Source organism: Molothrus aeneus, chromosome 2 (assembly GCF_037042795.1).
Source record: "Molothrus aeneus isolate 106 chromosome 2, BPBGC_Maene_1.0, whole genome shotgun sequence".
NCBI lineage: Eukaryota > Metazoa > Chordata > Aves > Passeriformes > Icteridae > Molothrus > Molothrus aeneus.
The window spans coordinates 103,331,775-103,358,864 of NC_089647.1; the positions used below are offsets into that span (position 1 = coordinate 103,331,775).

General features: G+C 47.2%; 1 protein-coding gene across 1 annotated transcript in view; it reads left to right on the forward strand.

Annotated features, from left to right (window-relative positions):
• Nucleotides 1-18,112: 18,112 nt before the first annotated feature.
• The window catches only part of PTCHD1 (patched domain containing 1), a 33,304-nt gene continuing 24,326 nt past the window's right edge, over nucleotides 18,113-27,090 (forward strand). Inside the window, exon 1 of the mRNA XM_066571651.1 lies at nucleotides 18,113-18,478. Coding sequence (XP_066427748.1) covers nucleotides 18,128-18,478 — 351 coding nt within the window. The 5' untranslated portion in view covers nucleotides 18,113-18,127. The remainder of the gene's footprint in view (nucleotides 18,479-27,090) is intronic.

The window sequence follows — 27,090 nt, forward strand, 5'->3', positions numbered from 1 at the left end:
GAAAGCCACCCTCAGCGGCAGACCTGACTAAGACACCCAACTGCTGTGTCCTTACACCTGGTGCTTCTTCCCAAGCTGTTGTGTTTTGCTCCACATGCTCCTTAACATCCAGTTCCCTCCCAAAGCATCTCCATCCCCTCACTCCAATTCCCACTCTAGTTGTCTGGAGAGGGTGTGGGAGGGTAAAGACAGGGAGGAAAAAGAAAGTCTGCAATTCAACAGACCCCGAGATACATTCATGCTGCAGTGAGAAATAGTGTTATCCTCGCTTTCCCCACCTCCCCTCCTCTCCTCCCTCACATCTACTCCCCTGCCTATGATCTGTATTTCTCTCACAAAGGTTTGACAATCCTTTCTCAGGGCAAGAGGAGGAGCCATGTGTGGTGGGAGTGAGTGGGGCAGGAGCTCACAGCCCTCTCTCTCCCCAGCCCCAGGCCAGGGCTGCTCCCCCATGCCCTGCCCAGGGTCCTCGCAGGCAGGGGCTGTGCCTCTACTCCTGTACATCAGAAGCCTTGTGTGTTTGGGAGCACATGGGGAAAATGCAAGCTGAAGAGGAAGCAAGCCCTTCAGCTTGGCTCAAATGCAGTTTTCAATGCTTAACCTTTTTAAATGGCATCAGCACTGCACCACAATTAGTTTTTAATATATCACTGCCTAAAACCATGTATCTTCATTCCAAGTATTATTTGCTGTAGAAAACATCTTATGATGACCTGCCACCACAGCTGAAATACATCCACATCTGAAATACATTCCAGTATTAATTAATTTATTCATTATCATAAAATTTCATAGTCAACTATTTTCATCATGCTGTCAACAGCCTGTGTACACAAGCTGGGGAGTACACACACCTTGTTTGAGGTAACACTGGTTTGCATAAATCACAATTAGGCAATAATCACAGTGAATAATAACTAGAATTCACAGTACAGCACATTCATCTTAGGGAAAATGAGAGTGACCAGGGTGGGAAAAAGACTCCAAGATCAAAGATCTTTTTTGTGCTGATAGCAGAGGCTGGCAGATGAGAAATACAATGAACCCAAAAGGTACAAGCTACAAGCAACTTAATTCCCCAGTGGTTCTTGTAAGCAATGTATGATAGGTAAAACCCCATTGGAGACATGTTTGAAGCATATTAGGAAATGGGGAGAGGGACAGCTTCAATTAGGTGAATCTTCCTGGTCCATGCCTTGTTTTCCACAAAGGCAGCTAGAAGTGTTGGAAGTGAGCAGTGGAACAGCCCTTCATACCAGAAAAACATACAGCAAAACAATGTTTCTCATCCCCTTATTGAAAAGAAACTACAACCAGAGTTCCTCCTCAAGGCTTCCTAGCAGGGCAGTGGGAGCTCCTTTTCTCCTGCTCAGTTTAGCAAAATATGCAGGAAAGGGAGGTGATAATCCCCTGGCGACATTTCACTTAACACTTCTCTGGGAGGCAATAATTCCTGTGTGCCACAGGAACCAGAGTCATGGAAGCAGGCTCTGTCTCAGAGAAGTGTGTTAATGTACTTGCAGCACATAAAGGACATTATTATGAGCTTAATCCAAGTTTTGATGAAAGCACTGTAAAGCTCTTCTAAGGCCTTGGTGACATTAGGCACTTTCACTTAGAGCAGGTGCTTTGGTTTGGCAGCCCTGAACAATGAGAGGCTCCAAACCAAAGAAAACCCAGGCCTGACCCAGGGACCAGATATCCAGATGGATTCCATATACTGAGGTAAGTGAGACACATCCTCCATCCTTTACCTGCAGGGTGAGCACAACAGTTCTGGCTTCAGTAAATAAGCAAATGTAAGCACATAGACACAAACACAAAAGTAATAAAGGGTCACATTGGAGCTTTTCTGTATTAGGGCTGTAGAAGGAATTTCATTTGCTAATTCACAAGAGAAGGCTGGGAGCATAAAGCTGGGGAACTGAGCCCTATCCCTTCCTTTTTTTGACAACTTATGTCCTCCTTAGACATCCCTTGGCTCATCCACCTTGTAGGCACAGGTTCTCTCCATCTTCTTTGTGCACCTAACATCAAGTTTTCTTCCAAGCTGGTTTCTCTTCACCACTACTGAGAGCAGTGCTTACTGCAGCCCACATGCTAACATATCCTTATACATTTTTAAGGGCTGTTGTGAACGAAGACATGTTTCATGAAGAGATGGAGAAACTAAGAGAGAGCAGGAAAATGGGGCTAACCAGGGCTGAAAGTGTTAAAATATCAATACGAAAATGTATCTGTAATTATGGCTTTTGCTGCTTTTAGCTATCATTTCAGAAAGAGCAATAATGATGGACACCACCTTTGTACCTCAACTCCTCAAAGGCAACTTGTCCTCACAACTTTGCCACTGCTGCATGAATAGGAGATGCTCCCTAAGCAGAGAAGGAAGGCAGAGTAGCTCTGCATGGGACTGTGTCCAGTGATTTAGCTGCAGAGCTGCCACTCATTTTGCCATGTTGCTGTAGAGAAGCTAATTAGCCCCACTGAGAGTCAAGCTTTATTAGCCTCAGTGCATGTTTGTTAACCTTGTCTCACCATCAGGGACAACACTTGGCCAGCACAGGACAAGGGTCTGTGCACCAGGCGCCTGCACAGACACGCCGCATGTTGTGGCTCTGTCCCTGGTGCTGTGCTCTGCCCCAGTGTCTCCAGTGCCATGGCCAGGTGGGGAAAGTGGGGGCATGATTCACCCTGCTCCCCATTTCTTTCCCACTACTTCTTCTCCCCCAGGCAAACATTGCAGAGGGCCTGCTCCAGTTGAGCAGAAACAGCACTCTGCCCTCCAGCTGCTGCCCACCACAGGAGTAACCAACCCACTTCTGGTACAGCAGTGCAGCTTCAGCTTTGGAACTAAGCTGATGCTCGTTCTCAGTAAACACTGTCACCAGGCATTTGGCACCTACAGTCCTGCTGCTTCAGCTGCACTTTAGGCCCAAAGTGCCAATGTTACTACAAGCAGGACTGAGGATACCTGGTGATGGACCACACCTTGAGGCACCTTGGCCTGAGCCTGTCTCTCCACACAGGATGTGGGAGGAAGCCACACGTCCATGGCAAGGCACCCAGGGTGCTCAAGCTTGTGGATTGCTCAGGGGCTGCAAGTGCCCAGTTCTGGAGCAAATGTGGAAATGTGTGTGTGCATGGAGATTAGGTCAGATGATGACTTTAGGCTCTCATCCTACAAAGGGAGAAAACAAAACAATATTCTTAATCTGAAGAGAAGAAAATAAAGGAAACAATTTGGTTTCCAAATTGTTCCAAATTGGAATGACACAGAATTGCTGGGCCACAGACAGGAATCAAAGCTGCCTCGAGTCCTTGCTTAACTCTTGTATTACAGTCCCAGCCTTCCTGCTCCAAGCATCCTTTTGCTTACTACTGAGAATAGGAACTAAGGTTGTGCATCATCTTTAACAAAAATGCCTCAGTTGATCCAAGGCACTGGGAATGAGTTCCTTAAGCCTTTTTGCTGGACCCCACAAGCTCATTTCAGTTGTGGAGCATTTCTGGAGTGTGTTTCCCTTCTGTACTGAAACAGCTACACAGATCAGAACCTGGGCACAAAATTCTCTCCATGGCACCCTAAGCTCCAGGTCTGCCCATGGCCTGCCTTCTCCAGCCATCCCTGAGCTCCACTGAGCACATCTCTGCAGTGACTCTAGCAGGCACACACTGTCTCTATGGCAATGAGAGACAGGAAGAGCCTGGGAAAGATGCTGCAGAAAGGACTGTCTGGCACCAGGAGGAGACAGCAGAATGTGCAGGAGACCAGAGCAAAACATTCCCTGCAGGCTGAGGAAAGTGATGTGGCCACGGGATGACAATAAAGAACCCAAAGGAAAACAGCAATAAGTGTCAGTTTGCTTCAAGTCAGGTTTTCCTTACCATAAATGTTTTCATTACCTTTTATTTATAATGGATTAAATTTTAACCACACAGTACTGTAAAAAGTGCTTACTGCACACCACCCAGCTCAATCTCCATCAGGCTCCTGAAAACTGTGAAATGTAACCTTTCCAGCTCTCTAGTGCAGAACTGCACTGCATGTGGCACAGGAAGGGTTATTATGAAATAACAAGCGCTGCATAAGAGTACTTTCAGGTGCTCTCTGTATTTGTGTCAGGCTTTTCCCTCTTTGGAAGAACTGCAGTTAAAAGGCATTACATTAGCATAAAAACCATATTTAACTAAAAACATAACTACTATTATAACTGATGATTCAGAACAGGAAAGGAAAGAAAGTAAGACTTCTAATTCACTCTTACCTATTTATTGTTTCCTTTTTAACACTTCATTCAGACAAGAGCAGTGAAATGGCCTTGCCAGGCTCAGTCTCTGTTTATAGCTACCTTTCAGTACTCAGGTACTAGTGCCTTCTTGCCTCATATACAAGAATAAAGGAAGTATGTTGAAAAATGTACATGTTTTAATTTTGTCAGGATTTGATGTGTCACTAGAGAAAAATGCAGCAAAAGTCTATAAGTTTCTGCTTCTGCTATAGACCAAACTACTGATCATGATCAAGACAATATGACAGGGATTATTAGTCACATTAATTGTTGCAATTCATACTCACAAATTTGTTTTAATCCTGCATGTAGCTATTTGCTTTCAAAATCCAATAGAACAGAAAGGTCAATTTTTTACTTAAATCACTAAAAAGAAGTTATCTACAAAAGCTGCTGAATTTCATCTCTGTAATTTCAGGGGACAGATTAAGAAATAGGGCAAATTTTTACTTGCACCAAGTAAATTAAGAAGAAATGCAGCATGTATTTTCAGGCTTATTCACCCGTGCTGTACCCCTACTGCATGCTCTTTCACAGCCACCTATTCTCTACAAGTGGGTAGGAGTGAGGGAGAAAGTGGGAAGAATGAAATATTGGGACAAGAAGTATGTAATCCTGAAGTCACTGGAGAAATCAATACATTGGTAGTATATCCAAGTTCCATACGTGTGTGTAAACAAAAGACCAGGACATATACATAAATCTGCATACGGTATATGGGACTTCTGAAACAACTCCCTGAGACATAGATTGCTGCCCTACTGCTGTGCTTTTCAAAACTCACATCTTTTCTGAGAGAGAAAATGTCTGCACCTAGCAGATTCTAACTTTGTGTGGGTGTGTAACCGACTTGGTTACCAAAGAAACTAGTTCATGTTCTACACCACTGAAAACTAATATTACTATCAGAATAAATAATTGGAAGGAGAGGAAAGGAGAGGGAAAGGGGAAAAAAATAAAAGAGAGAGAGAGAGAGAATTACTGCACTGCAGATTTGTAACAACCAATTAATGGCCAGGGAGAGAAATGCCATAGCCTCTGTCACAAAATTTTCAGTCTCCCTACACCAACCAAACAAGCCTTTGCTTTCAACGCAAATATTTCAAACCCAAGCCTACACTGCTGTGTTCACGCACCACTGCACTGCCTACACGACGTGTTTTCTGCATAAGTGAAGGAAAGTTGCAGACATCTTGTACTGTTGCCAAGACACTCTGACACTTGCTCAGAGACACTCTGCTGCTGCCGCTGCTGCTCAGGAATCCTCTGACTCCCTGCACTCCAGTGCCGCACCTGGGCACTCCCCGGCTGCCTGCACCTCCTGCCTTGCTTTTCCAGCTGTGGAAGGTGAACAAAACCCCAAAGAGCAGAACCGGACCATTTCTCTGGGGCAGAAATACTCTATTAGTTCATGCTCGCTATGCTGGCAGGGTAACATCCATATGCTTAACGCAGCCTCACGCCAGCACCACCAGGTGCTTTTTTCAGGGATTTTTGGCCGGTTTTCCCAAAGTGCCACACCAGTGCTCTGCCCGTGTCCGGCGGCAGCTCCTGCGCGGTGCCGTGTCCCGGCGGGGCGAGGCGGGAGCGCCCGGCAGCGCTGCCCGACACCGCCGCCCCGCGGCCCCGCCGCCTCCCGGGCTGCCCGGAGCGCCGGGAGCTGCCGGAGCTGCCCGGAGCTGCCCGGTGTGCACGGAGTGCCCGGAGCTGCCCACAGTGCCCGGAGTGCCCGGAGTGCCCGGAGCGCTGGGAGCTGGCCGGGGCGCCGAGAGCTGCCCGGAGTGCCCGGAGCGCGGGATCCGGAGTGCCCGGAGTGCCCGGAGTGCCCGGTGTGCCCGGTGTGCCCGGAGCTGCCCGGTGTGCCCGGAGTGCCCGGAGTGCCCGGTGTGCCCGGAGCTGCCCGGTGTGCCCGGAGTGCCCGGTGTGCCCGGAGTGCCCGGAGCTGCCCGGTGTGCCCGCAGCTGCTCGGAGCTGCCCGGTGTGCCCGGAGCTGCCCGGTGTTCCCGGAGTGCCCGGAGCTGCCCGGTGTGCCCGGAGCTGCTCGGAGCTGCCCGGTGTTCCCGGAGTGCCCGGTGTGCCCGGAGTGCCCGGTGTTCCCGGAGTGCCCGGTGTGCCCGGAGTGCCCGGAGCACCCGGAGTGCCCGGTGTGCCCGGAGTGCCCGGAGAGCCCGGAGTGCCCGGTGTGCCCGGAGTGCCCGGAGAGCCCGGAGTGCCCGGTGTGCCCGGAGTGCCCGGAGCACCCGGAGCCGCCCGCGCCTCCCTTCCCGCGTTCCCCTCTCGTCCCGCGGGGAAGGCGGCAGAGGAGCACTGGGAGCCTACAGCGGGTCTGAGGCGAGGGGAAAAGGGAAACAGAGGAAAGGAGAGCAAGGAAGAGCGGAATATTCGGGATCTGATATGGACGTAGCACACAAGTCACCTTGTGCCCGGTAGAGGCGGGGATGCGGCCCCGTCACACGGCCAGCTTTGGCCGAGCGCTCCCCAGAGCCAGCGAGCCTCTTGTAGGCTCCTTCCAAGAACTGGAGGCAAGGGGAGCCCCACAACATCGCAGTCAGTGTAAATGGAAGGCGCTGTTATCCTCGTAAGAATTAATCGACTCCTTCTTTTCCCAGGTAATCCTCTGTTTACAGTCTGTGGCTGATGCATCAGCGGGCTGGTGGCATCCCCAAAGAACGCTGAAAGCAGCAGAGACTCAGCAGCAGCAAATGGAAGAAATTACAAAGCTTTACCAAGAGACACTGGAGCTTAGCAATCACCCTCGACCCTGAACAACACCTTACTGAAGGTTTCCCTTTTTCATTACCTTTTTTCTCACATCTCTGAGTTTGATTGTACTAAAGCCTGGCCACTTTTCATATCCTACTCCCTTTTCTCTATCAAGCTGCAGCTACTTTCACCTTTGCCCAGGTCATTCCATGCCACCTGGACCTCTGGCTACAGATTAGTGACCCAGGCATTAGTGTCACTTATCTTGATTTTCTCTTTCACTCAGAGGATCTCCCAGCCCTGACAAGAAGAGAGATAACAAATTTCAGAAGCCAAAGCTGAGTTCACCCTCCTTACTGCAGCTGTTCTCCACTCAAGCCCTTTCCTCCCATACTTTTACCCAGACAAAATTCTGCTTCCTTGCTCTCAAATATGAGTCTTCAGGCAGTCAGACATAGCAGTGAGGGAAGGGCAAAGTTTGATGTGCAAGAGGGTGTACAGCTATGTTACTCCTGAGTCTTTTCTTTAAATCTTCTTTCCTCTCATTCCAGTCACAGCAAGATTCCAGCACCTACAGCAAAAGGCACAGGGTCTGGCCTCCAGGGAACAGACTCATTCCATATGCAACTCTGATTCCTTCCTTAATTGACCCTGGACACCTAAAAAGGAATGGCTTAATCCTAAAAAAAGCTAATGTGTCAGCATGCAAGTAAAATGTATCTTTACACTAAGGCCAAATTAATGTCATTTTGGGACCTGAATTTAGGTCCCAAACTGAACATTTCAGTGCCTGACTCTGCAACATGAATGCTCTTTAATACATATCTGCATATAAATTCTGGAATGGGGCTGGGGCTGGGGGCAGGGGCAGATGTCTCTATAGCAAATGGCTTCCCACCCCCACAGGAGTCCCTGAATGCATTATCATCAGAGGACCCACTGAGAGATCTGAAGACTTAATATACAGGCTTTGACCTCACAAGCTGAGGAGGAAACTTTTCAAGGGAGAATAAAACACTCCCTTTTCTGTGATTGTCACTAGTCTTCTCTGGCAACAGAAGAGACACAGGAACACAAAGAGGGGTGATGTATGGTGATGGTGAAAGACACTTCTCCCTGTTCATTTTCCACTCCTATAAGTAATGTGTTCCTCAAGACCAGGATTCATCCTCTCACTGTTTTATCCTGCCTGCTGGTCCCAGTTCCCCTCTGCACCATTATTCTCCATCAACTGCCTAAGATTTCTGTATCTTCATGCACCTCTCTTCCTCTCCATTTTAGTCAGGACAATTCACCTTCCATCATATCAGAGAAGGATGAATTAAAAGAAAAAGAAAAAGAAACCCAGGAAAACAATCCCCCTGAACTTCGCAGAATTGCCAGGGACCAGAGCAGCCCCTGGCTTCCAAAAAAAGCAATTGCAAAGCCCCAAACTGAGCATGCTAAATACAGTGTTGTTTAAGCAGCCATCTCTTAGGAACCATCTGCTTAGCATGTGCAAATAGTGACTTTGGAGATTATTATGATTTACTGAATTTTGGAAGGATTTTACAGGAACAGCAAGAGAAGGCTCTAAGTATACTGTGACATAAGTATTACAGAATAATGAAACACTGATTTTAGTTTTAGGAATAGAATTCATCTCCCATGAACCAAAATGTAAGCTTGCAGCAGCCTTGGGGGAAAAAAAAAATTACTCTTAATGATTTCCTCAAATGTACAGTAAATTTCATTGAAATATAGAACAGTCTTTCCTTGTATGATATTCCCATGCAGTCAAAATAAAGTGTGTGCTCTCAGGTGCAAAGCCAAACTCAATTAGTATTATACACAAACCAGAATATACCCTGAATGCTGATCAGAGGCAGGCTGATGATTCATACTGCCATGGTCTGCACATTCGGATTTGCAAGGAAAGCCAGTGTACAGCTTGATAAGGGGTTTTGATCCAAAAATAGGCACAGATGTGATTTTAAACATTTGCCTTAGAAAATTAGGTTTAGACACTCTGCTTTAATTGTGTGTCATCTAATGCTGATGGGCACTTACCCAGGTAGAACACCAGCTCCTCAATTAAAATGTAAAGCAACATGTAACATTTACAGTAATGTAATTCTATATTCACGAGCAGAAAGAGCTGCTTGGAATGCAGCTTTCATAGAAAGCAAGCCCAAAAACCCTATGAAGATCAAATGTGCATCATACAGTAGCATAATTCCCTGCTTCTCTTTTTATCCCAGAAACATCAGGAACAATTGGAAAATCAAGCCAGACCTATGAAAAGCATGTAAGAGACAAAGGAATCCCATGTTTTCTTATTTTCAATACACATCTGCTTAATTATCTGATGGTTCTGAACTGAAAATGTATGCCTTAAGAACAACTGACCTCTCTCAATGATTGCAGGAATTTCACCTGCTCATAAAAGGTACACCTGTGACTTTCTAATGTGGGTTTCTTCCAGCACTGTACAATCATGATTTGTCATGAGAGACTTTTAGTGCTTAAAAATAAAAACAGTCAGGCTGTTGTCTTACCCTAAATACAGTACTCTGAGAAACCTTCTCCTACTGTCCTGCATATTCTTTACATGGCAGTGTGGGGTAAGCAAGTAATGGCATATTTTAGGAGCTATTTTATTATGGTTGTGGTACATTTTTAGTGAACATGTGTTAATATAAGAGGTGTAAAAATGGCAAATCCCTTGCATTATGATAATGTAGCTGTTTTGTTTTGTCTGTTGTTTTGCTTCTTAAAGGTCCTAAGAAGCTCCTCTTCTATTTTTCTCCAGATTATAGCCAGTTCCTGTCTTCATCCATGGGTACTTACAGCAATGCAGGGGAAAGATGTTTGTGACAGACAGAAAGGACAGCAGTGCAGAGGTACAGCAGCACAGAGGTACATCCAAACTGCTGACAAACACATCCCTGGTGCATTTTTTTGGTGTTTGTTGAGAGAGCACTGGTGCAGGGCTGTAACAATGCCCATCTGGGATCCATGGTTGTGGGAAGCTGAAAATGGGCTGGTTTAGGAGTAGGTAAAACTCATTTTTCCTTTACAATTAATTCTATTACTTGGCTCATGACAACATTTTAAAACAGTGATAAAACATAACAAGGTGTAATGTTAAGGATGATCTTACAGTAAGGGTTCTGAATAAAACTGCACTGGTTTATCATACTGTTTCCTAAATGCTGTTAAATTGCTGATTATGGTCATTCCACTCCCTGTAAGAGGCACACAACCTTTATCATCCCAGTTTTAAAGATGGGGAAACTGAGGCAGGGAGAGAATAAAAGTGAATTGCCTACAGCAACACAGCACTTGTAGAACCTGATTCCAGCAGCTTTCAGTCCTTGGTCTGTCATCTGTGCTGCATCCTATAAATGATGCAAAACCCCTGTGATATCATCTAAAATCTACTCAATCTGATACCAGTCCATAAACACATTCTGAAAGACTGGAGAAAAATTACAGGGTTTTTTAAAATGTCCTTTACTGAAGGTCCCTTACTTTATAGCCAACAACACTGTCAATATGACTCAATATGCAATCTAGATGCAGGTGGAATAATGTGACAGAGCAGTATGAAGACAATTCTGAGTCAGTGTGCTGTCCCAAAGCTGTACATCTGTAATATATATTTAGATAATTGTTTTTACTAACAGCTTTAGAGACACAAAGCCTAGCCAAAGGCTGTAAAGGGGATGTAAGTCAGAATATAAAGAAGTAAAGCAGGGGAGAAATGGGTTGATCAGGCCTGTCTACACAATTTGGCTGCTCTGCCAGGGACTTCCATCAAACCCACATTTTCTCTTGAAAGAGAGAGTAGATGAGCTAAGAGGGAGCTGTTCACTGTGCTCAGTAATGAGTCTCTCTGCATCCACAAATCACAGGGTATTTTTCTTATACTTCATCAGATGTGGAAGATCCTTTGCCCACATCTTGGAGTCACAGAAAATAATGCTGTCTGGCAGAGTCCTCAAAGATTCCTAATCCATTCTTCTACACCAAAGTGGGATAGCAATACTTACGTCACACCTTTTACATTTATCCAGCTTGCTTTTAAAAGCCACTAGTACTGGAAAGCCTGCACCCTTCTCCACATTACTATTAGAAAAATGTCACCATCAAAAAGCATTTTTAACATCCAACTCAAACATCTCCTGCTTTTATTTAAGCCTATGCAAATATATATAAAAAATATATAAATAAGCATTTACATATGTTCCATAAATACAGTGTATGTGAATATGTTCACATATACATGTGCATTTATGTGTGCATATGTATATATTTATTCCTAAATCTGAAATCAGATGCTAACCTATTTTAATAGCTCCATGTGTTTTCTTCTGCTTTCACTTGCAACCTACTTCTTTTGCCCATTTTTGTATGAAGGCATATAAACAAAAGAGAAACATTCACACTATTCTAGGAGTTGCACTCTGCCAAAAATCCCAGTATCTCCAGACATATTTACTAAACTCCCAGTTAATGTTTTGTTTTATACTAAAACTTGTCTCTTAAAGCAGTGCTTTACCTTTAAAGTAGAGATTTTATACACTTAACTGTGATAGTTAAATGAAAAATACCTGTTTTCTTAAAATAATTTATCCACAAATGAAACTTCTTTTCTATTTTGGTCCCTTGAACCCTGAATATTATAATTCCTTTTCTAGTAGTATTCCAATATCAGAATAATCAGGGTTATTCCAGTAAGAACTTTGAATTGTGCACCCAGGGTAACACATATACAGCAATGCTTCTTCATTGGCTCACAGACATTTTTCCCAAAGGATATGTTGTTTAAGTCTGTCCTCTTCTTCAGACAAATTCATGTTCTTGATAAAACTTGTGCATTTCCTATTCTTTTTAGAAAGCTGCATCATCCAGTTACCTAATACAGCTGCATTCAGTGAACATCAACCAGACCAAGACACCAAGCAGATTTATTGTGTTGTCGTCTGCCTGTTTTGTTTCCTAAAATGTAGTATGAAAGCTGTAAATTGACTCATCTGCTTATATTAGCTGTAACATTTCAGTACATCAGACTGCATTTCAAAACAAGAACTTAATCCATCTTTCTGCAAGGAAGGATTCTTTTTTATCAGGCCATTATTATTTATGGTGAAGGAAGGACCTTTCCCTAGGTCTGGCAGAAGTGTCAGCAGACACGCTTTTAAAATGAACAGGGGAGAGGCCATGATTAATAGTCTGGTCAATCACAAATATCAGACAGAGGAGTCAAAAACATAGCCAGAGAGACACCCAAAGGTTTCAGCTTAAGAAACAAATCTGCATCTAACAAAATATGGGGGAGCTCAAATAAAAGCAGAGCTGTGGGTTTGTGCAGGCGATACGAATATGCAAGGGAACAGATCCATCCTTCCCCTCTACTTATCTTTCATACAAGCAGAGGGGAAAAAAAAAAGAAAAAAAAAAAAGCAAGAAGAAAAGAAAAAAAAAGCACAGGCTCACTGGATCCCTGTCACATTCCAGGGTTTGGTTTTTTTTCAATCTATTCATATTAATGGTACAACTGGGGATTTCCAGTTTTTGTATCATCACTGTCAGGAGCAGGCTAATGGAGCATCGCAGAGACAGACCACAGTTCCAGCCACACAGGGCACTTTCCTCCTTTTATTACACTCCGTAGAAGATGTCACACATGCTTTCCGTTAGCAGTCCTCATGAATCAGGAAAGAGCTGCCAGAGAGTGACCATCAGGGCACTTGGGAAAGAATCAGGTGCCAGCTGTCAAAGTATTTCTTGGTGATTTACATCATTTTTGTATATCTCTCTACCCACTTGGAGGAACAGGCCAGAGAGAAGCATTTACATATTTGCATTTTACAGGACAGACTGCAAAGAGATGTTGTCATGCAAGAGCAGGAGGGAAGATTTCTTTCCTGTCAGCAGATGCAAAAAGATATTTCAGTTCCTGCGAATTCTCCCAAGATCTGCATTAGCAACTGCAACGTGTGGAGTGTGCGTGTCCTGTCACGGGTGGCAGCACGTCAGAGCACCAGGGAGAGCAAAGGGCTCCTCCATAGCTCCTCCTCATCTTTGTCCCTCTCTTCCCTTCTGTTTGGTGAACATTAGGGGCTTGCACACACTGAAGAAAAGCTTCCAACGTGACTGATTTTGTCAGTAGCCTGTTTGAGGGAGGTAAGAAATCAGCCATCTTGAATTCCAGCAATGAAATCTGTGGATGCAGACTGCAAAAAGTGTGGCCATTCCTCGGCAGGGTATTGTTCTGGTTTGTACACTGGGTTAAGAAGGCAGATGTTCTTGAGACAGCCCCATCCTTCATGACCCAAAGGACTGGTGTAGAGAGGGAATACACAGGCTGTGACATTGCTTTGTTCCTCTACTTAATTTCTTCTTTCTCTGGTTGCACAGTTTAAAAAGTCACCTTAGTTGTGGGGTTCTTAAGCTCTGATTATGCTGTTTGTGCCCATGATGCCCCATTCCTTGGTCCCACCCAAAAGAAGGTGGGACTGAGGAGAGGAAAAGAGGCAAGTTTCATTGATTAAATATAAACTACTAACTGCACTGAGACCAGCTTTCAATTTCCCAAGGTTACTTCTAGAAAGTCCTTTTTAGTAGAAGAAAATTGTCATCCTTCTGGGAGAAATGCAGCACGTAAGAGCAAAAAGAGTGATACTTTTGTATAATATTCCTACTGTGATGGAACCCAGCTGGAAATAAGGAGGATGCCTCCTTCTGCTTCACTCTTCTGATAACTGCAAATGGACAAAAGTTGCAAGTTGAGAGGATCCCTCACCAATCAGCAATGGGAGATTAACTTTATCATTAACCTTGTCTGTGCCCTCACCAATTTAATTGGCATTGGCCCAGGTCCCAGACCCGAGGCCAAGAAATATTGAGCAGAGTTTGGTCTGGGATGCAATGAGAGCTACTTCTCCTCTCCCCAGCCATCCTGGACTGGCTACATGTTGTCTTGATCCCTTGGCACAAAGCACAGGCTCTTTCCATGTCACCAGCAAGACTTTCAGCCAGTATAAATGAGCACAACATAACCAATGTCAATAAAAAAGATTTTGCAGCTCTTAACAGTCTAACCAAAATTATTAAACTCTCCTTGAAATTTTTTCTTCTTAGTTCCCTTTAAAAAAAGTCTTTGTTACCCATCTCACTGTGGGTAACTTCTTTCTCTCCAAGCTCCAGCTGGAACCTGCATTACACTTTGCTCAGTGCCCTGTTGCAAAAAACATTCCCCATTGGCAACACTAAATCCCCTGCACATGCTCCTAAAATATCTTCTGTGGTTCCTCATGCCTAACTAAACAATGCAAAACCCTGATTCTCTGCATACCTCCCACAGCCATCCCAGCTGCTCCTGACACCTTTCCTTTCCCCTAGGCCCTCTTCACTCATCTGAAGTTACTCATCAGGAATGCCCTCCTCCATCACTTCTCTCAGTTTTTTCTTTCATTGGACCAGTTTTGGGGAGTGAGGAGAAAGAAGTTATTTTAAATAAAACCTTATCAACTTCTTCCTCTCACATTAGTTTTGAAACTTCCCATCATAACAAGATTTGAGCAGATGCATAAAGATATGCTCATTTCTGGATGTTCAAGTCATCCTAAAGCCCTCTGGCCTGGGCTGTTGTTGACCATGACACCATGGCCTCATGCTAATCCACATGACTGGTTTGGCCTTGAGAGCTTCTGAGCGTGGGTCAAGGCAGTTTTTTTGCAAGGATCTGAGAGGCAACAAATGCTCCCCAGCAGACAAATCTGCTCTTGAGAACAGACTGGAACCCTGTGCAGATGCTGCCTTTGAGTCACATCTTCCCCATCTCCCTTTTATACTCTGTCCCCAAAAGTAGCTACCCTGAGGCGTCTGCTTTGAAAGGACATAATCATATTGTTCCCCCCTCATTATCCCTATTCCCAGCATCTGCACCTCATTGTATGGCCATCTCTTCCCATCATTCTCTCTTAATTTAGTTTGGAAACTCTCTGGAGCAATGAGACATCATTATCTATTTTGTAAAGCGCCATTCAGAGCCGTGGCAGAGTGGCACACATACGTGACAGAAATCCTACCCTTCCCTTTGCTCCAGAAGAGATGCAGAGCAGGGGAAGCTCAGTGCTCACTGTGCAGCACGTGCTGCCAGCTCTCCCCTACAACTCAGGCAAGAGCTCACCAGGCTTTGGTCTTCACAGAGTGCTGTGAGAGGTGTCCAGCTGTTCCCCTCCTGACAACCACAATCCCACAGAATGCATTTGGATGGCAATTTCTGGAGTGCCAGAGCAACGATGCTCAGTAACAAGGTGATTTCACCACCTGCAAAGTCAGGAGTATGCAGGTTTCCCTGCTGGTTTGGGAACATCTACAGGGTGCTTGTAGCATTGTAATGTACTCAGTGCAGCTCCAGCACACACAGCTGAGCTCCAGTAGCATGTCAACATTCCCCCATATGTTCTTCCCCTACAGACAACCCTACAGTCAAAGGCAGGACAATTCCTTGAGCCAAAGGGAAGAAGAATTTTGTGGAGTAAAATCCTATGGCTCTCTTTGGAAAGACATAATTTCCACTGTCGCTAACAGTGCAGCCTGATGCTGGTTACAACAGGCAGTTAAACTGACACTGCTCTGGAAAGACAGGGGAACATCCAGCAGAATTGCTGATGCATCAGTTTTTTCTTCTATGCCCCTGCAAAAATGCATATATATTGTTAATGGTTGGGTTCAAATGATTCTTTGAGTCTTCCTGGGGTCACCTATAACTCACCCAAAGTTAATGTGCTGAGAACTGGGTTAGATGTCAGATCCTCAAACTAGTTTTCCTGAGATACCCTGGAGAACTGTGCATTGGCCACTGGATGGTTACTGAAACAATTAATAATCTCCCTTCCTTTTTAATAATGATAAAATATCTTTAATGGAGACCCAAAATACCAGCACAGATGATACTGCCTGCAGCAATGACAAAAGTTCTTTACTTGTTGGTAATGATGTAGAGCACTAGGCATTATGTTCCCCTGACACACAGAGGTGAGTAAGCCTGTGTTCAGATCCGTGTACAGTCATGGCAGTGAGGGGAAAGTGCTGGACTGGGAGACAAGAGACCTGGGCTCTGAGCCTGACCTAACAGTGAATGGTCACCTAAACTCGGGTCCAGTTCTCTCCTATGTCTGTGCTTCTATGTCCACCTTTGAAATGTTCTTTAAAATATATTCAAATTAGATTTTCTTTCTTAAACTTACATAGGACTGATACAAGCAGTGGGGACCCACCTCTGTGGGAGTGGAGCTGAGCAGGGGCGGGATCGCGTTACAAACCCCAGAATCCCTGCACTGGGCACTGTGGGTGCAGCTGCACAGACTTCACAGGCAGATCACTCCTGGAGTGATTCCTGGTCTTGGGCATGAAACCCAAAAGAACCAGGAGATGTTGGTTCTGACCTTGGCCATGCTCAATCAAGCCACTCACTTGCTCGCCACATTACAAGTGAAACATGGAGAGTTTAGCATTCAAGCTGTGTGACCTAGCTCTGAGGAGACAGGAATGATGTCAAGGTTTTGTGCATGAAGCGTCCATGACAAAACATTAGCTTAGGTCAGACACTACTGAAATGTAAAAGGGAGGATGACTGTCAGCCTATCAACAACCAAAACAGGGAACCAGTGCTGTTTTATGCAGCAATACATGTAACAGCTGTCAAAAGGAAACTTCCTTTTCTCTGATGTGTAAAACCACCGGCCTGGGTATTAAGTGGACTCCCATTACCAACACCTTTGGATTGGGAAGCAGCAGCCTGGGCCAGATCAGCGCTAGGAACCAGCGTGCCCAAATATGCCAACAGCTAGAGCATTTGCGCTCCTTTCTGCTATTTAGATACAATTTGTGTTTAAAATCGAGGCCGTGCCCCCGAATCGCATCCGGTCTGTACCTACACACAGGTGGGCAGCGCGCTCACCCACCCGCCGCCGGGGCTGCGGTTCGCGCTGCGGGGAGCGGCCGCGCTCCCCGGGCACGGCGCGGTGCCGGCAGGTGCGGGGCTCCCCGCGCGGGGCACGGCCCGGGCAGCCCGGGGCGGCTCCGGAGACGATGCCGGGCGGCCGGGGACCGTGAGACGGGCAGGGACAGCCTCGCCGCCGGCACCCGCTTTCCCTAATGGGCATGTGCGGCGCTCGCACATGCCCACTCGGGCCGCGCGGGGCCGGCGGGCTGTGCCGCGCTGCCGGCGCCGCCGCGGTGGCCGTGCGGCGGGACCGCGGGGCGCGCCGTCGGGCATCCCGGGACGAGGCCGGCCCCCGTGGCCGGGGGCAGCGCCCGGACGTTTCTGGCGGCGGGTCCCCGCAACAAAGCCCCCCACGAAACACACCCGACACCCCCTCCACCGGGCGCGGCCGTTCCGCGGCCCGCCGCCCGCCCGTCGGGGCCGCGGGCAGCCTGCGCTGTCCCGTCGTCCCGGGGGCGGCGGGGCGGGCGGGGCGGGGCGGGGCGGGGCGCGCCGCGGCGTCCCGAGCGCGGCCGGCGGGCGGGCGGGGGCCCCGGCGGGAGGCGCGGCGCTGCGCCCGCCGCCCCGTGCTCGGCGCCGCCCGGCGTGGCCCCGCGCCCCTGGGCGGAGGGCGGCGGCGGCGGGGGCGCCGCGGAGGGCTCTGCGCGCCCGCCCCGCCTCGCCTCGCCTGCCGCGGCCGGGGGATTAGTCAGCAGTCTGCGGGCAGCCCCGCTCCCGCGCAAACTCCGCGGCGGGGGCGGGGAGCGGCGCTTGCCCCTTCCCCTTCCCGCGGCGGGGCGGCGGCGGGGCTGCCCCCCCACACACACCCCCCGGCGGTCCGCGCCGCCGCTCCGCGGCGAGGGGCGGCGGGTTGGGAAGTCAGGCACCGAGGAGCTGGGAAACTCCTCTCGGGCACGGCGGCGTTGCGGGAGGACGAGCGCCCGAGGCGCCCCGCGCACGCACACGGGCGGGCGGGCGCGCACACACACCGCACACACACGCACACGCGCGGCGGCCGCCCCCGGCCCCCCGCAGCCGCGGCCGGCGGGGAGGCGGCGCCCGGCGGGGCTGCCCCATGGTCTTGAGGGGGCCGTGGGGGAGCTGCGGGGGCCCCGGCGCGGCGCTCGCTCTCCTGCGCGCCCTCCGCACTAGGATGTTGCGGCAGGTCTTGCACAGGGGGCTGGGGACGTCCTTCTCCCGGCTCGGCCACTTCGTCGCCAGCCACCCGGTGTTCTTCGCCTCGGCACCCGTGCTCATCTCCATCCTGCTGGGCGCCAGCTTCAGCCGCTACCAGGTGGAGGAGAGCGTGGAGCACCTCCTGGCCCCCACGCACAGCCTGGCCAAGATCGAGAGGAACCTGGTGGACAGCCTCTTCCCGGTGAACCGCTCCAAGCACCGGCTCTACTCCGACCTGCAGACGCCTGGGAGGTACGGCCGGGTGATCATCACCTCCTTCCGCAAGGCCAACATGCTGGACCAGCACCACACCGATCTCATCCTCAAGGTAACCCCGGCGGGTCCCCCGGCCCCGAGCATCGCTACCCCGCCCGGCCCGGCGCTCCGCATCCCGCCCCGCTCCCCGCACCTGCCCGCCGGCACGGACCCAGCCGCGCATGCCGTGCTCTGCCCGCCCGGCACGGGCGCTGCCACCGCAGCTCCCCGGTCACCTCCCTGCAACAGTTGGGACGCCAGCCCGGAGCGCCCGCGCCGCGGGATCCGCGCTCTCCCTCCTTTTTTTTTTTTTCTTTCTACCCCCACCCCCCATCTTTTTCTTTTTTTCCCCGTTTTGCTTTTATTTGCTTTGGGTGAGCGAGAAGGGCAGTCTGGCTTGCTTAAATAATTTTTTCGGTGTCTCTCCACTCGCGTGGCAGTTGTGCTCCCGAGTTAGGGCGTCTCGGGCTTTCATAAACTCAAACTTCAAAAACAGTTAGGTACCAGTCTATCAGGCTGCCGAGAATGGTTTGGGGGGCTGCTGCTGTGTCTGGACTGCACTTCTGCATGGAGAGGGGTACTACAAAACCTTCTTCTCACTGCTCATCAAGGCAAATGACATAACTCAGCAGCTTATTTTTAGTGGGTAGTGTTTTTTTCTCCTCCACTCCCAGCCCACCACCACCGGTTTCATAGATGAAGAGAAAATCCAGCCCAGCTGTAGACTGCAGGCATGGTGCAGCCTGTGCTGCCGGTTCAAGTTAGAGCGGGCAGCATCCTCCCACTTGAGCAGCACGGAGTGTGCAAGTCACAATCTGACAGGACATCTCACTGTGCTATAGATCATAACATGTCAGAAACCTGCTTTTCTTGAACCTGGTACTCTAGTTTATGCCCCAGTAGTTTTGAGCAATCCTGGAAAGAAAAACAGGGATGATAGATGCAAAAAACTTGAGTGTTAAGAGGGTCAAGTTCACTCAAGAAAAAGGAAAGGAACATTTTGAAATAAGCAGAGGTGTGGCTAGCTCAATCCTGCACATTTTTGCTGTTGCCTTGTGGAAGCCCAAAAGATTTCAGCATTGGTTTGGGTTTTTTTCCCTCTGAATGTCAAACTGTCAGCCCATATAAAAGCCAATGTTAATTCTTCTTTATCGCTTCAAGGAGTGTCTCTTCTAAAATGAAAAAACAGATGCAAACACCTATTCTAAGAGACTTCAGGGAGACCTCTCACTTTGCTAAACAATGAAATAACTGTTACAGTGAATTTACTTATGTTTCATTTCCACTGTAGGCACATACAGAACTGTGGTACAGAGCCACACAGTATTTTCTGTTTTCTTTTTGACATATTACCCAACAGTAATGAGCAAACATTTAATGAGTGTCGACTCACTAAGTACAGCAATATTACTGGCGAATAAGAAAACTCCAGAGAAATGATTTTCATGCCTTCATTTTCTTGCACTGTGAATTGCAATTGCATCCAGTATATGCACACTTACTCAGTCATAGAATAATAATGATAATGGATTTTTTCTCTGTACTGCTTTCTCTGGAGATGTGTAGTTTTATCAACAGCAGAGTGACACACAAATAAATGATACTCAGAATCTTTCTGCAGGCAAACTTCTGCATAAGATTTATCACGTCAGCAAGAGAGGTATAACTTAGAAAGTTCTGTCAGTATTTAACACAGCCCTATTTTTAATAGACAGAATTCACTAAAAAAAATTTTTTTCTTTTAGTGAGCTAATGAACACCATTGCTATTTGATTGTTTAGACATTGTCAGACGTGTCTGATGCATTATTTCCAACTCTCTACTTATCTAGTTAATTCCAATAGGTTTGTGTAGAATGGATTAAGTTCCTTGTCCTGATTATGCTTCTGTTTGTGGGCAGAGGCAGGCTCAGGCAGCTGCCTGTCCAGCCTTGGGGATGGCCCGTCCCATGGGCCACAGAACAGCAAAACAGGAGGGAGGGCTCCTAGCTCCCAAAATTGTTATATCTGTGGTGATGCAGGCCTACATCATCTGATGTTAACAGGGCCACCAAGGGAAGGAGAAAGAAAAAGGTGGCCATCAAGGCTTTCCTGTACACATTTGGTTTCATGAAAGGGAGAAGGGAGCAAAGGCAGCCCCAGCTGCGGTCCAGAGCCAACCAGCTCAAAGGACTGTGCTTGTAAATAAGTGTCCTGGGTGAAACCACAGAGTAAATCCCACTCACATTTCTGAAGCTGCCATGTAAGTACAGGCAGGGCAGAGAACCTACACAGCAGCTTTTGCTTATCTTTCCTTTTCTGGAGGATGACCTCCCCAAGGGAGAGGTTTTGCTTCGGAATAAATGTCAGGTTGGACACTGGCTCCTCCCACACGGCTGTTGCTGCATCTCCACCCACAAGCAGGAGGATGGGAGACGCAGGAGGATGGTTGCCCCAGGCAGATGCTGGATGCTCTTGCAGCACATCTTGCTGGTTTCCTTACCTGCCATATCCCACTTCATCTGCCAAAGAGGGAGAAGAATGAGCCTTGAGAAGCTACAGCTTCCCTAGTCATGTGCCAAGGAAGGAGATTTTCCCTGATCTAGGCAGAGGAAGAAGTCAGCTTCTGTTACTGTTCCTGAGTAAAAGGATACAAAGTTTTGGGCTCTAAGCAGTGGAAACTCAAACATAGACGCTCCTGTCAAAAGTTCATCAGTCTAACATCCAAGTCAGTTCATTAGTCAATGAAAATACTGTTATGGTGACATCTCTAACACACTCTGGTTACCTTAGTGCAGTTCCTGGTGGGCACATTACCAGACTGACAAGTCACCATTGCCAGTGCTGCACAATCCCTTGCTGCTGGCTGGGAGGGGATTCTGGGCAGGGCTCAGCCTCAGACCTGGCTCAGCCCAGGGCTCAGGCAGAGCTCCCAGAGCAGGAGCTGCTGGAGGGCTCCCGCTGTCAGTGCACATCTGCCAGCGCCACGCCGGCTGCTCCCAGCACAGCCCCAGGTCCTGCTGGACACACAAGCTGCTCCACACAGGAGCTCTCCTCCTTAGCAGAGAGGTGTGTGGCTCCCTTAGAGAATAGTTTTGCTTTTGAGATGATGCCAAGTACTCTTATATTTCCTATTTTTGTGTAAATCTCTATGCATCGTTCTCATGGCTCCCTGCAAGTGCTTACACCATTCTAGGCCTGCCATCCCAACATTGCATTTCCAGCTGCCATAGTCATTTGCAGAAGGGAGAAATCTAAACATATCCTCAGTCTCTGGTCTTGAATAGGTGTTCCAATAAAAAGCCTTGGTAGACTCTCAGATATGGAAGAGATGCATCCTGAGACTGAGATATCGTGGGAGGACAATAATGAAATTTTACTTGCTGCAGTACCTGCTCTATAGCTGAGCATAGGGAACTGGCATCCTGTGCTGTTGTTGTGCAGGACATTTCTCCCTCAAGATTTGTCTTTTGAGAGAGAGAGGTAGGAGGTAAAAACCCCTAATTGAAGAAAGTGTCCTTTTACCCCTGTATTTCCAAAGAGTGCTTAGAAAAGCAAAAATAATTGGGATACTTGGTGTGGACCATCATGCAGAGGTTCAGATGATTATATAAAGCCTGTAGAAATTCTCTAAAAAAACCTAGAATCCCACCTAAAAATAGTGTTAGAACAGCCCCCCTATCATTTCATGGTGATATTTTCACTTGCAGCGAGAGACTTGTTAGGTTAAAGTTATACAAACTCATGGGAATACAGACCTAGACAGATTTTTGAACCTCAGAAAATACATTGTAACTTAGAATTTGACACACCGATCCTTCTGATTCTGTTTATTCCTATATGCTTACAGTGAGTTAACTGCACCATACTAAAGACTTTTTTAAAGATTTACCCTTTTTTGCAGAAAAATATTCTCTTTCCATTTCCATTATGGTGTTTATAACAATAACACAGTACTAATATTTTTTTGGCCAAAACTCCGCTAAAGATATCAAGACATAAAGATGAAAAGGGATTGAAATGTAACACGCCTTACTGAAGGGGATTGTATTTGCAGTTTCCTTCTATAAAAATCTGTAGATGACAAGGGGTTTTTTTTCTTAAAGAAACCTTTACTAACTACAGATTTGTAGTGCTTATAGATTGCTTGTCTCCTAAACTGGCCATTATTTGATCTAGGTAACTGACTAAATATGTATTTGTACACACAAATGAAGTAAAGTCAGGTATTTCTGTTTAAGGACACATTTATTTAAGAACTTCAGAACTTCTGATTGCTGCAGAACAAAACAGTTTAGCTCCCAAATCTTGCAGACCTCATCTTGTTGGGGTTTTATTTCCTCTCTCTGCTCCTTAATTATTCTGTTCCTGTTAACGTGTGTGTTGGCACGCTCTGTCTACGGTCCTCACGGATTTCCTCACTTACTTTGTACGTGTGAGGAAATTCGTGGAGGAAACAACCTTGTTTAGAAATAACCACGTTCCCTTGTCTGTGGTATTCCCAATTGCTTTGCTGTACAAACATGGCACACTTTAACCATTATTTCCAAAGTCGGTGGAAGTGGGTTGTGATTGAAAGCTGGGTCTGTTGCAATCCTGAATAACAAAAGGTATCCTTTTTTTAGAAACTTTTGGCTACTCCTGAATGCCTGGACACAGGCAGTCAGCTGTGGATCTAGCAATGGATGTAGTAGGTCTCCACCTTCTCAGGGTAGCTCAGGCACTAAAAACACTTCTTGAGAAACAGGCAATAGAGCACACAGTGCATTCTGCTGAAAACAAAATAAAGGATGAAGTCATGTCTTTAGAGCAAGGCTGTAAGATGAGGGGAAGAGTCCTAATACAAGAAAAACAAGGGTGTGAAAGCAGCAGAAGTGCAAGCCTGTTGTCATAGCAGCACAATGCTGCAGGGCTAAAATGTATCTTATGCGAAAACAGATGAGAATTAAGATACGCAGGTAAGATCCAGGCACAGCCAAGGAAGAGGGAAGGTAAATAGCACGTTGCAAGGACAGTGTGGAAGTGTGTGCAGAAACCCCCCTGAGCTCCCAGTGTCAGCAGCAGCAGCTCCTCAGAGTGATTCCTGCAGGCAAGAGAGCTTGGTCTCTCCCGCAGGCACTGGGCAGCGCCTGGAGCAGAAGTCATAAAGTTGCCTGTGCCTGGGAGGACAGTCACATCCCCCTGGTGCCCACCACCCCCTGGCCCTGCTCCAGTAGCACCAGCCAGGACAGGGCCCCTCTGCTCTCCCTCCTGCTTCACTCCATGGTGTGATGCTCCCTACCACCCTGCGAGCCGAGCAGCCGTGCTCGGAATGCCCAGCACCCCGTGTTGCCTTGCCTTCCCTGCCTTGGAAGGTCAGACTTTGCTTCCCCTCTAGCAAGCAGAACACATGGAGGACAGGTGTTTTCAGTAGGTGGCCGGATGTGTTGTGTGTGCTGGGAGCATCCCCCCTCAGGGAGAGCACACAAGGGGGCAGGACAGGCATCCGAGGCCAGGGACATCTGTGCGTCACAGCCACCGGGACCAGGCCACCCCCAGGCAGTGTCACAGGGCTGAGAGAGAGCTGCCAGGCCTCCCCACTGACCACATTTGTACTTCCTAAAAGCTGGGACAAGGCCCTGCCTTTAAATTGGGGTTTACAGCCAGAGAACCCCCTCTTTCTTATTGAAAGACAGAAGGAGGAGCCGAGTTTTAACTGAGACCGTGGGCTGTGAACCTGCAGCTATTAAGGTTTCCCTGCAGCGCAGAAGAGGCTGTTCCTCAGGCTTCTGCTTGGCAAGAGCCCCTGAGAAGCAGTATAAAGATGGAAGGGTGTTCATGGAGACATCTGAAGTGCATGGAGAAAGCCGCCCGTGGTGGAACTGATGCAAGATCAGACAGAGGAGCGAAGTTTTATTCTTTTTTCCCCATCATGAAAAATTGATCTTGTTGCCGCACACCAGGCTGCGCGGAGAGGTTTCTGCTGCCCAGGTGTCCTGTCATCCAGCAGCAGTCAGCCCAAAAAACAGAGTGGCCTTTGGTGGAACAAATTCAGGCAGATTTACAAGGTGTCAGAATTAAGATGGTATTGATTAGAAAAGCTTCTCCACTTCAGATAAGAAAAGAAAAATCATATCTAGCGATTTTCTTTAGCTACCAAGAAGACAGATGGAAATGTAAATGTACGCACATCTGCCGCTCCCATCACTAATAGTTGTCCCTCAGTTGATGACTTGTGGTTTGAACAATTTTTAGATTTTATTTTTCTGAAAATTGTTCAGAGAAAAGATAAATCCTTGTGTTTTTGATAGCTGAAAAAATTAGTTGCAAAAATAAATCCCGTGCATAATTAATATCTTAGCGTCTCTTCAGGAAACCTGATTGTAGGACTGAGAAAAAGAGCCAAACTACTCAGAGCAATCCTTGCTGCTTGCTCTCCAGCTGTGACTTCTAATGTTTATCCCGAGCCATTAGGATCTGTTGGCTTCCTCTGCTGGCTGTGTGCAGGCTCCTCACCCCTTGCCAGGCTGGCATGGTCAGGAGGCCACTGCCCACCTGAACCCCTACCCTGGACCCACGGTCTCGGACTGACAGCAGGGCACAGCCTGGCCAGGGGTCCCTTGTCCTCCCTCTCTGCACCTTCTGATGAAAATGCACTCTTGAAAGTTTAATTCTGCCCCTATCTGCAGAACCCACAGTGGGGATTTTTTGTAAAATAAGCTGGAAGCTGTGCAAGTCTTTTCCCTCTCATAACCTTTTTATGTTTTGACTGAGGCCATCTCTTGACGTGAATAAAAAAGTACACTGCAAAGGTATGAAATGCCAGAGATTACTGAGATCATAGAAGAACTGGAGAAATTTATAGCTATCCATTAAAGGCATTTTCTCCTCTTCATTTTCCTTGGCACAAGTTACCTGTAAAAATTACTAAAAGAGTAAACCAGCATCTCATAAAAATGAAGTGTATATTTAAAATTATTGTCTTCATCCTGCTTTCTAGTTTTTCAGTCTTGAATCCAAAGCAGTAATAAAATTTTAAACAGTAATAGTCAATGAGTTCAGAGCCTTCTCAGTCTTTTCTCTGCAATCATGAGTTTAGAATTTTTTCTTTTTTCTTTTATTTTTTTTTTTAATGAAAGCTGTGATTAAAAAAAATGGCAATACTTCAGGCTCCAGGACTCAGAAAAAACAGACTTGGTGAAAATGACAGCAAAAATATTCTAAGAGTGGCAACACTGAAAAGCAAAGCTAATATTGGATTTGAACCATCAGATGGAGACTGCAAGACTAAATAAGTCAAATAATAGCAGCAACAACAAAGTAATACGGTTTTGCAAAGATGATGCTCCTGAAAGTTAAACACGTCTGCCTGCCAGATCATTGGCAGTGCAGGAGGACATCCATATATCTAGCTAGTTTTGTCTCATTGGCCATTCATTGACTGTATGTCAAGTACAAAGTATAGTCAAGTCCTTACAATGAGTTATGTCCTCTATAAACACCACATATCACTGCTCAGCAGCAAAACCAAACATATTTTTGAGGTATATATGATAAGCAGGAGGGAGTTGTACACATTCTTGTGATTAGAAATGGTGTCTGTGACTGACCCAGCTTCCAGGAGAGTCAGGATGTGTTTTCATGAGCTGGGCATGGGAGCTTGTTAAAGACTGAATGGTCCCACTGCATTTTGCTGTGGCTGTCACTGTGGAGTTTCCCCACAAAGCTGTGCCACCAGCAAGGTGAGATCCAAGTGGGACACCGGTGCTTGGGTCCTCATCCCCTTTGCCCATAGATTTGATTGGGGTAGGAAATTATGTAATATGAGTTTAAAGGATTTCTGGGATCGGACCATTGTGCAGATGAATCAGCAGTTTCTAACCCATCCCCGCTGGGAAGGGATCTGTTTCCTTCACAGGGAGGCTGCAGACTTCTTTGCTACCTGATTAAATTAACAAAATTCTGGTAATACCTTCTCACTTTTGAATTAAAGGATTTTTCGACAAAGCAAAGGGGTACAGGTTTTTCTCACCCCTTCTTGTAGCTTCCTGCATCTTTTGCAGGGACTTAAGAATAAAAACAAGCTTTCCTTTCTGTCCTGACCATACATCTCCAAGTACAACCCTTTTGCCTTCAGGCTCAGCTTTGATGGCACTGCTGAAAGTTGTTTCAAGCTCTGAACAGTGGAGAGCTGGCTCATAGAGCCCAGTGTGGGGCTTGGCCATCCCAGGGCATCCAAACTGACCCTACTGAGGGGCTCTGGTTCCCAGCACCTGTCTTTCTGTGCTGGTGGCAGAGATAGGAGGACCAGCAAAAATAAAACAGTTTGAAGAACTTCCAGCCATGGCTCTCTGAGGCCCTGGTGCAAATGGCATAGCCCAGGATAAGTGGAAGGATTTTTGCTTCCTGGCGTCCCCTCCTGGGCCCATGGACAGAACCAGCTGGCAGGGAAGTGCAATTTCACCACCTCTCATCTGTCAGCTGTGCCACAGGCTTAAACATGGCATGGTGGGGAGGTGTGAGACCAGTACAGCCCTCACCTGGAGATATTTGCTGGAAGGGATTTGTCTCCGTGTTGAAGCCATCATTCCTCTCTGTCTAAAATAAACAACCAAGTGAGCATGGGACTTAAAGTAAGCAAAGACCAAGACCAAGATGTTACCAAATGCAAATGACTAAAGACTAAAGGAAAACACAGTTCTAGAAATCTCTAAGGCGGTGCAGGACA